The 11,533-nt window shown below is 34.3% G+C and overlaps 1 protein-coding gene across 1 annotated transcript in view; it reads left to right on the top strand.

Moving 5' to 3' along the window:
• Positions 1-6,332: 6,332 nt before the first annotated feature.
• The window catches only part of LOC107012708 (alpha/beta hydrolase domain-containing protein 17C-like), a 7,255-nt gene continuing 2,054 nt past the window's right edge, over positions 6,333-11,533 (top strand). Inside the window, exons 1-4 of the mRNA XM_015212616.2 lie at positions 6,333-6,850; positions 8,175-8,211; positions 9,712-9,948; positions 10,042-10,089. Coding sequence (XP_015068102.1) covers positions 6,546-6,850; positions 8,175-8,211; positions 9,712-9,948; positions 10,042-10,089 — 627 coding nt within the window. The 5' untranslated portion in view covers positions 6,333-6,545. The remainder of the gene's footprint in view (positions 6,851-8,174; positions 8,212-9,711; positions 9,949-10,041; positions 10,090-11,533) is intronic.

Genomic DNA, 11,533 nt, shown 5'->3' with positions numbered 1-11,533 from the left:
TATATAACTTTGATGCAACTGAAAACAATCTTAGTTCATTAAAGATAAAGTAGTAACAAACTTAATTTTACTCATTTAAAGTAATATAACTTCTGTGGGAGATTCTCTGATCGACAACCATCACTATGAGCCTAAGTGATGGTAGAGCGTTTTGCCTCACGCTGTCGAGGACCATCATATACCTTGTCATCGGTATAGGACCTTACTTAACTTAGTGAATCCACTAACTTAACTTAAGTAATCATCTTAAAAGTATGACCCTTTGATGTCCATGATGGTTACATGGTTTATGAAGACTTGAGTTATTATGAACTCGCGTTCCCATATCGGTGCTCAATACAACTCCCGAAAATATACTTAGCTCATATCTTTAAAACATTTTCTTTCTCTGGGTTGAGATAATTGTTCGACATTTATCTTTGAAAACTCTCTTGGAATCAATGTTTCCTTTTCTTGCTCAAAACTCTTTTGGAAAATCTTAGTTTCCTCTGATCTTAAATGTGAAAATATTTATATACTCTTAGAGAGTACTTAGTTCCCTTATAACTTTTGAGAAATAAACTCTTTTTTTTTACTTAACTTGAAACTTGAGTCTTAAAAACAAAGTTAAAACGTCGCTAAAGACGCTTGAAAACCTTTAAGAACTTTGCTTTGACTTGGATTATGGATTCAAGGTTCATTGTCTCATGTTTATGGATGATTTCATGATGTTTAGATGTACCTTAGAGTGTTGGAATCAACTAAGAAACATAGGTCATCACTTAGGCACTAGTACGAAAAGGTGGGGGAAGAATGGAAAGAACTGGTGTCCCTGACGCTCTGAGAGGCGCAGGGCGCCAACCCTAAAAGTTCAAAGAACTTTCTGTGGCGGTTTGGCAGGCGCGGTGCCCCAACCCTTGCCTAGAAAATCTCCAACTTTTCTCCTTTGTTTTTTCATCTCTAAACCCTCAAAATTTCCATTATGGTTTACCCAAACACTTGGGATCATTAGTGCCCTCAATACCTAATAAATTTAACTCAAAAATTCAGTCGGACACACGAATCAAATCAACAAGAGACTTCAACATCACGACTATAAAGAATTCAACGAATTTTTCAACAATGTTCTTTAAAGCTCACTTTCTTAACATTCAAATATCTTAGATTCGGTGAATTTAAATAAGATTGGTGTTTGGGTGAACTAACCCAACACTATGAGATCTCACATACCTTTTTAGAGATCACCCCCGAAGAACCACGCGCAAAGCTTAAGCGTTCTTGATTTCACTCATCTTTTCTCTTCCTTTCTCTCTTCTCCGAGCCCTAGCGTAAGTTTTACTTTTTCTAAAACTGAACAAAGGTCTGATTTTACCCCAATTAATTTCTAAAAATGGATTAATTAAATTGGGTAAGAAAAAGACAACTTTGTTCTTTTCAAATTCGGATTGGACTTTTCTTATTCAAACAACCCAACTTCCTAAAAGACATATCTCACTCATACCATATCAAAATCGCGCAAACTCGATGGCGTTGGAAAGATTATTCTAAGGTTTTTCCAACTATATCTGAAACTAGAGCCGTCAATATGAGTTAGGCCTGTTGGGCCGGCCTATCCTAACCCGAGATTTAATAGGATTGGGCTAAGATTTTTGGAGCCTAATTAAAAAAAGGGCTTTTTAGCCCGGCCTGAATAAGCATGTTGATTTATGGGGCTTGAGAAATATCGGCGGACCGTCCCGTGGACCAGTAAAAATGAATTAAAATTATAATATAATATTAAAATTTAAAATTAAAGAGAGTCCAAACTCAAAATAATCAGGTTAATATTTCTATATAGATATTTCTACTTTTACTTGAAAAAAGCTTAATAAATATTATAAAGATAATTTTATTTATGGATTTGATTAACAAGTTGTAACATTAACATTATATAATATTGTTTTGTTGATATTTATGATAATATTTTTAAATTATAATTTAATTTAATAATTATAAAAAAAGGAAAAATTACAAAATATAGCAAACATTTTACACATTTAAATTAAATAGCTACAGTTCATTTTTTTTGTGTTATATGGATATAATTACACAATAAATAGCAAAGTTAAATATATATATAAATAATTAGAAAAGTTCTTAATGTATTAAATAAGAAAGTTATTATTACATACCTAATTTCTTATGTCTAGGCATGTTCTATGTGATTGGTTCTCCATGTTTACCCTTACTAATACTTTCTCTTTCATCAATTTTCTTATATCACTAAATTTCTGTATTTTTCTCTCAAATTCTTTCATTTTAAGATCTTTTTGATGATTTTAGGAGCATGTTTTTTAATTTGAATTCATCAGATATCACTTAATTGATTTTCTCCTCGTTTTTATGAAGATATATTTGTATACATATATGTTACATCTATTTTTATAGGCTTTCGATTGACTTGTTTCTACATTACAATGACTATAGTTATACAAAAAAATAGTATAAGAAGAACACGACAAAAAGAGATTAAAAAAAATAGTATAAGAAGAACACGAACAAAAAGAGATTGTGGTTTGTGTGATTGTCAAATTTGTAAATAGTATAATAGTTATATACATAGATACTTGTATTCTAATATAACACAAGTTTAAATGGTGATTTCTGAATACAAGTATATTTGGATACATAAGTAACCTATCGAATTTGAAAGGTTAATTTGGCAATACAAGTATAATTGGATACATTAATACTATTTTGTATAAACAAATACATGAGTCAACACCAAGCCTCAAGTATTATAGCAAAAACTTGACCAAAAAGGAATTGACATTTGCTATTTTTTTTTTATTTTTTTATACAACCGAATACTTGCACACTTTTGCTACCTACACATTCTATTATTTTTCATTTTTTTGTTTCTATATTGTCAAATATATTCATCTTTTGTTTAACAACAACGTATTCATATGTATACTATATTAGTGTATTCATTTTTTGTTTAACAATAATGTATTCATTTTTTAAATTATCGTGTTCATATGCTAAATTATTATACTTTATCTTGTTTGATATACTAATAAAATAAGTTTTTACGAATACTTGTAATCTTGATATATTAATACTTTAAATTTATAAATAAAGATACTAATTTGTATTCATACAATTAATACAGTTTCCTTATTCAGTTCATTGTAATTAAAACTGTATCAATGTATAAATAGAAAAATAAAAAACATATACAATAATTTAGCTAGAAAAAGAGTTAAATTGTAGTCATTTTTTATAAGTATCATACTTATAGCTATTGAACTTTAATAACCTTATAAATATAGTCAATTTTGTAAGTTGTTCTAAAAAAAATATAACTTTTAGAGAACTGGGCTGGCCCGGCAAGCCTGTAGTCCACGTACTTGTGGGTTGGACCAATCGTTTTCTGGCACACACCAAAAATGGGCTAGTCCGACCTGACTTGTAAAATGTCAAAGCCTGTATATGTTAGCCCGGATGGGGTGGACTAGCCCATATTGACAACTCTATCTGGAACTACTCATAACTCATCCTGAGCTAGGAGCTATGGTCGTTTGAAAATGACCAAAACTCACTTTCCTAACTTGGATAATTTTTCAGATTTTTCTTTTTCTTTCCAAAAATAAATATTTTCAAATTTTAACCTCTTTTCTAGTCGTTTCTAGTTGCGAGATGTTACATTAACCTACTGCACACATTAAACCCAATTCACTAACCAAAATAAGCCTAATTTGATTCTTCTTAAATTTTCTCTAAAGGGTTTTCTCTTCGAACAAACGTAAAAAAGTATATATCTCCTCATTCATATCAAACAACAATCACCTTTTTAGAACTAAATATAAATTTTAACATTCAATTCAATATTTTTGTTAAGTAAATTAGAGCTAACTTTCATCTTTAATCACAACACAAAATGGCTGAATTAGCATTTATTCAAAAATATGTAGAATTTCTCCAACATTCTACACAACTCTGTTTTCTCGATCATTTCAGATGATGGCGAAGGTGAAGTGAGGTTCAACAATGGAGATGGGAGATTCAAGTTGGTTTTCAGTGGCTATTAATGGAAAATTGGAGAGGAGATGAAACTAAATTCAGAAAACCTACCACAAAACTTCTATACAAAAAAGTATGACGAAGGGTAAATATGATCATTTTTTTAAGAGTACAGAGGTAAATATGATCTTTTTCTGAGCATAGAGGGGTAAATATGCCCCTTTTCCATTTTATATTCAACACAAAGTGGAGTTTTGGACTCTTTAATTAGTTTGAAGTTGTTTGAGCTATATGACATTGTTGAATTGTTGTATGCTAGAGAGGATAAGTCAATAGTTATACGGCTGGATTGATGTAAATCCTATTGCAATAAATTTGAATCTCCTAAAAAGAATGAAATCTTTGCACATCAACTTGAATATTTATTTATTTAATTATTTTATTTTCAATTGTAATTTATAATATTTTTGCTGATGAAAGTGACCTACGAGTCGTAGTTTATGAAAAAGAATGACGTTGAATGATTTAACAATAGTATTACTATATCAAAGTAAGAAAAAGAAATTTTAAACTCTTTTTCAACCTCACCAAGCGACCCAAGGCCTAAATTCCGACCCTGACCTCAATTAGAACAATAACTTAGGACCAAACTCTTCATTTTAACCACGATCTGAAACAAGACTTCTAACCCTAACTCGGAACTTGTAAGTCAACCCCAAGCCCAACCTAGAACCGTATTCCAACTCTGATCCCAACCGAGAGTAGATTCCTAATCCTAGACCTAAAGCCTAACCCTTACTAGAGATTAGAACCTCGACCCCAATCCTACCTAAGATTGAACTCTTTATGAAGACTAGACTCTCGGCCTTAATCCTAAACTCTACTGCCGAAACTCAATCGGATACCTGACACTAAATCTCGACCCGGCTTGAGATCTAGCTTCAAACTAGGACCCAACTCTTAACCCCGACCCAAGACTCGATCCTAACCCCAAACTTGGTTGTAACCTCGAATTAGACCTTACTCCAACCTAAACCTTAATTTAGGATCCAACCCCAGCCTCGAATCCAATTCTAAACTAAGATTTGACCATTACCCTGTCTTGGGGACCTGACCCCGACCTAGAGCCAGAAGACCCAACCTTAATTTGAGACAAGCTTACAATCTCGGCTCGAGATCCGACACCGAATCCTAATCTCAACCCCGAACCCCACTTAAAATTTGACCTATTTTGACACCTACTCGAGGTTAAAGTCAGGTTGTAACATAATACCAGATCTTCGATCTTCATTAGGGATCAAGAACAGGGTTAGCACACAAGTCAACGTCATATTGGGGCTTGTGATTAGGTTGGTTGTTGGGTCCCAATTTAGTGTTAGGCTAGAGTTAGTTTGAGGATCAAGTTTTAGGTGGGGTCAAGTTTAGAGGTCTAGTCCCAAATCAAGGCAAGGGTCAAAGTTGTGTCTCGAGTTAATGTTAGGTTTATATAGGATTATGTTCCTGGTCGGGACAAGGGTCTAGGTTTGTGTTAAAGTGTGGGAATCTACATTCACTATCATAGTATTTGTTCATATTATACATAAATATTCTTGGAATAAAAAATCAATTCTTACTAACCAAAAAGCTAAGTAAGAAAATCACTTATTTTCCAAGAAAATCATTTCAAGCAAAAATAAGTGATTTCCTTACTTAACTTTTTGTATTTGGTTAATAATATATTATGACACCGAACACTACACCCCCACTTACCCTAAGACCCAAAAGGCCAAACCCAAAGCTAACTCAAAATCCCAAATCCATGGGAACTGACTCATGATCTCGATCTGGGTCGAGGTCGTGTCTAAGTCAAGATCGAAAGTCACGTCCCAATATGTATAGTGTTATATTCATCAAAATAATATAATATGATATACAAAACAATATAATATAATACTTTCTTTGTTTGAAATAACTTTTTATTTTTCGAGAGTCAATTTGATCAATTGTCAAAACTAAATTAGATTAGAATAATTTAATATTTTAAAATTAAAATTCAGATATTCCAAAATTATACGAAAAATGTTATGAATTACTCCCTATGTTCCATATTAGTTGATCATCTTAATAAAAATAGTTGTCCCATATTTGATTACCTTACTAAATCAAGAAAGTATTAATAATATTTTTATATCCCCATTGCAATAATTGTTTTTAAAAATGTTCTCATATTTTTTAAAATATCAAGAAACTTTTTTTTCGTTTCAAGGAGTGAATTAATTAAATCACCTTTTTTGTTTATAATTTTTAAATATGTGTATATAAAAGTAAGTAATCAAGTAATAGAGAAATAAAAAATACGTCATACAGTATTTTAGAAGGAGAGTAACAACCATCCACAGAGAGAGTAATAACAGAAATATGAAATTTCAAAGATCAACATTTCATTTCTCTAAACGCGGCTCCTCTTTCCCATTCACGCGCCGCCGTTCACCACCACAGCAACTCTCAGCGCCACCACTCATAAAGTTACCGTCATCAGAAGGAAAAAGGACACTTCCATTTATGAATCGTATGTTATTAATATGGGCGGTGTGACGTCATCCATCGCCGCTAAATTCGCTTTTTTCCCACCGAATCCTCCATCGTACACGGTTGTTTCCGACAAGTCATGTGGCGGTAAATTATGCATACCGGAGATACCCAGGAGGGAAAACGTCGACGTTTTGAAGCTGCGGACTCACCGAGGAAACGAAATCGTCGCCGTATACGTGAAACATCTAAAGGCATCCGCCTCTATGCTTTACTCTCATGGAAATGCTGCTGATTTGGGGCAAATGTTTGAATTATTTGTGGAGTTAAGCCTTCGTCTTCGGGTCAATCTCATGGGGTAAAATTCTCATTACTCTGTACTCTTTAGAATTGCTTATAACAAAATTATCCAATTTTGCTGAATCTTTGTTTCTTTTTGTCATCTGATTTAAACCTTGCTCCTGAGTGTGTGCTATGGTATATTTTGAGGAAAATATATTGTTTTGATAACAACAAACAACATATCCAGATTAATCCAATCAGGTGGGGTTCGGGGATTGTAGGATGTACGGACCTTACACTTACCTCAGGAGGTAGACACACTCTTTCCGAAAGACACTCGGCTCAAATAACTCATAACAAAGCAATTTACAAAATAACATACAAAAGCAAAGCAGACATAGCAAAGAATAACTAAATCTTTCCATAGAATTCATATAATGAAGAGTTATCTGTTTAAGCCTAAATAATAAATGGAGCATAAATAAGGGACATTAGTGAAGTGTAATTTTCTCTTATCCTAACTTTTAGATTTCAAAGATATGACCACATACCATTATAGTGATTTGGAAGATTTTAGTTTGACTTTTGTGAGTGAGCAACCTTACTTAAAATGGAACAGCAGGAGTTCACCTCAGAGTCTTCTTATGATCGAAAAACATTTACATGCTTGAATTATGTTTCTGCCTTTTCATGCAACACATATTCAAGATTTGTTCTGGGGTACTTCACAAACACTTATGTCGACTACATGGAGGGAATGCCACAAAAGAGCCAGGGAAAGAATGCAAAGGAGAATATATATAGAGCAGCAACTGATAGTGCTAATTTTTTTTTCTTTATTTGATGCACATACAATATCCTACCTGTATCTATAAAAGATAAGTGTCTTGGCAAGGAATTCCATATATATGTCTCCTTTGTAAGCTCTTCTATACGAGTTTTCTCCCTTTTGCTATGAATTTGGATCTTCCTTCAAAAGTCATACTGTAAGGAAGGATATCATATAGAACTCATCAAGGACTTAGATTAATTACTGAGAATATTTTATTACAAGGAGCTGGATTATGAAGTTCATAACACTACTGTTGGTGGAGTTTATTTAGAAATTGGTTTAGTAGAATTCTTTTGTTTGGTAGAGGGAGAACACGAATAAAGATAATGTTTTTCTTTTGTCGTAGCTTAAGACTGTGCTGTATTATTTTTTCTATACCATACTTTTATTGAAGTGTCCCGCAGGTCTAATGAATATGCAAATAATTTATTTTCACATGATTTTATGTCTAAATCCTTCTCTTCTTTCTTCTCAGTTTTGGTATAGAAATTTATCAAAATAGACAGTAGGATTTCTATTTTCCTTGGTTTCTTATACTTCACTGACTTGCTCATGTGTGCTTGTTTAGGTATGATTACTCTGGATATGGACGGTCGACTGGAAAGGTTAGATATCTATAACCATAAATGGTATTACATGGTTGATAACAGCAGAAAGTCTGTTTAAATGATGATGTCTATGGTGGCTTTATCCTTTTTAATTTCGATTGGGGAAAGTGGAGGGGAGGGGTAAATCAACAAAGGCAACCTTCTGCACAACATTCAGCCGACTTATAAATCCAAGTCTAGGGGAATTTCCCATCTTATCAGACAAAATGTATTGGTGAAAAGTATAAATTGGCAATGTTTTCTTCACAAGTGTTCTATCATCTACTTGTTTTGAGCGACCACATTAGATGTCGTTGAACCATGAGCTTAGATTCTCTGTTGGCATGGTAACCATAAGGTGAAAGCACTTTTTATGATTTAGCAAGCTTCGGTTCTAGGTCCAGTGAATTCTCTAGGACCCTTCCAAATGCAACTTAGCATTTTTAGTGCTACTTTGTGTTTTATAAAAATGGTTGATTTCCCCTTCTCATACGGAAGACATTTCCTAGCTCTAGGTAACCAATATCCTGAGGATTTCTTAAGCCATCAACCGCCCTTTAAGCAAGAACAATAACTGATTTTAAGAAGTTGCGTGTAATTGCCTGTATGTAACTAGCATAAGCTTGAATAATTCATTTTGAAATACTCAAGTGAAGTTCATGAATAAAATATGTCAAGGAGATCCTTCGTCTTGGTTTTTGTGTCTGTTGTGTGTGTTGTAGAGCCTCTATAGTATGTTTTATGTTGCAGAAATGGGTAATCAATTCTTGATTTCTTACAATGTATGACAATTTAGTTGATGTGGTTTCTTGAGAAAGGTAGCTAAAGGCTATTTAGTTGATATGTTATTATTCAGTGAGTATATTATTAGGTGTATGTTAATCCAGAGTACCATCTTAAGGTGATAGCCTTATAATTAGCCTTTCCAGTACAGCTGGAGAGCTAACGTCAATAAATCTTCATGTATGTCTAGAAAATTATTTCCTTGCATCCGTGCTTCAGTATTTTCTCTTTTGAGCCGGGGGTCTATGGGAAACAACACCTCCCTACCCTCACGAAGGTAGGGGTAAGGCTTGCAGACATCCTACCCTCCCCAGACCCAATTTGTGGGATTACATTGGGTATGTTGTTATTGTTGTTGTTGGATGTCCAGAAAACGTTTTCATGCATCTACCATAAATTGTCTTTTTATTTTTCATTTTGTTGCTTCCCTTCTACACTAGCTCTAGCTATTTTGTTTGTGCATTTAGAGGTGTGATTAGGATGTTCTTTGGACTCTTTCTTTTATTTCTCTTCGTCTTTTTCTGTCTTAATATCGTAAATGACTTGTTTTTTGGAGTCTTGAATAGATATCTAAGGACCTAACAAAAAATCCGAAAATCGATATCAATGAAGTATCAGTGGAAAAACTTTCATTTATGGGAATGTTTTGTGACAGTAGGTTGTGTTATGGGTTTATTCTCCTTACTGCTGTCAGCTGTTACTCATAATATGAAAAACTATCCTTCTCTGAACCAGCCATCTGAGTGTAATACGTACGCGGACATTGATGCAGTACATAAATGCCTTAAGGAGCAGTACGAGGTCAAAGATGAACAGCTAATACTATATGGTCAATCTGTTGGCAGTGGTCCAACCGTTGATCTTGCATCACACACACCAAATTTAAGAGCTGTTGTTTTACATGGTCCAATATTGTCTGGTCTAAGAGTGTTGTACCCTCTCAAACACACACATTGGTTTGACATTTATAAGGTAATTTACGCTCTTAACTGGCTACAATTTGATTATCTTTTCTCTCCCTATATCACTTATACAAACTGATGTTTTTCCTCCAATTTTTTTCAGAATGTCGAAAAGATTAGCTTGGTGAATTGTCCTGTTCTAGTCATCCATGTGAGTTGTCTTCTTTTCAACTTTTTAATCCTTCCATTCCCTTATTTACTTTCCTTCCTCCCCTTTTCTCGGAGCCCTCAATTAATCTCTTACAACCTTTAGTCGGTATGGATTTCTTGAAGGATGTGGGGAGGAGAAGGTACGGGGACTACCATTTTACTTGTTTCACCATGCTTGTAGTTTTTCTTCTCTAGAGACTTGCTATTTGATGGATCATGGGTTTCCTTATTTTCAACGGTATTTTCCATGTCACTGGAAGTTTTGATTAACTTTCTAGGTAAGTCGTGCTTATTTTCTTTTCTTCCAAGTATAAAAATTATGAAAAATAGTTTGATCTGAATTTGGTTAAGAAGATCCTAGAGGAAGAGAATTTTTTCAGAATTAGTTAGCTCTGGTGATGTCTCTATAATGCAGTGTGACCTAACAGTGCGAAAATACGCAAGTTATGCCCTGAACTTGTCCAGAAAATCTATTCACATACTCCAACTTTACTGGTGTCCCTTTACCCCTCCATTCTTAGTTACAGTGGAACTACTACCACCTCCCTGTCACACCCAAAACCAGTTACATGTTGTGTGATGGGCAGGTGGAGTAAGCGTTCCACATCCGGAAAGCTTTGAAATTCTCGTTCTTTCAGAAAATCTTCCTGTTCCATCTTCTTACTTTCCAGTTTCCCCATCCTATCACTTCATGCTCCATTCCAAAAGAAATGATCTTTTAGGGACAGGGTTTCCATTTTTCTTTCTCAAACCCAATGCTAAATTTCAAATTTGGGTTCAAGCGAAGAACCACCAGCGAGCTTTGGCCGGTAAAAAATATTGGGCATCCTTTTATTATCTCTACCCTTCTCCATCTAAGAATCTTCTCTGTTCAGCCATCATTTTCCTAGAGAGCCCTCACCAGAAGTTAAAAATAGAACTGAAAGGAGTAGAACTTCACTGGAATTTGTTGACCCCATATAATCTTATTGTACTGTAAATATGATGAGGCTGAGAAATGAAGGCGGTTTCTGGGAGTTGATTATTATGGTTGTCTGCCTTTCTTAATTTTTTTTTTTGGTGAATGACGTGTGATGTATTCCGGAATTTTAGACCAAAGAGGTGAAGTTGGTTGGTTTTGAGGAGATGTGTAGGTGGGATTGGTGATCTCTGGCAGATTATATGAGGGGATGAGAGAATTTTTTTTTAAGTGTGGTTGTATATAGGTTTTGTGCTTAGGAACGGGGATGGCCATGGTGCCGGTGGAGATGGAAAATTGGAAAGAGGTCTTCTCTGGTGTTGGTGGAGGTCGCGGAAGCAATGGTGTTGGAGGATGGTGGAGGTTCTAGTGAGGATGAAGAAAAACAACAACGAGAGAGAGAAAAAAGGAGCAAGAAAATGGAAAAAGAATAACAGCAACAAACCTAGTGTAATCCCACATTGTGGGGTCTGGGGGGGGGGGGGAG

The sequence above is a fragment of the Solanum pennellii genome, chromosome 3, assembly GCF_001406875.1.
Source record: "Solanum pennellii chromosome 3, SPENNV200".
In the NCBI taxonomy this organism is placed as follows: domain Eukaryota; kingdom Viridiplantae; phylum Streptophyta; class Magnoliopsida; order Solanales; family Solanaceae; genus Solanum; species Solanum pennellii.
The sequence above is the reverse complement of the archived record's forward strand: the minus strand, read 5'-3'. Positions and strand labels throughout refer to the sequence as shown.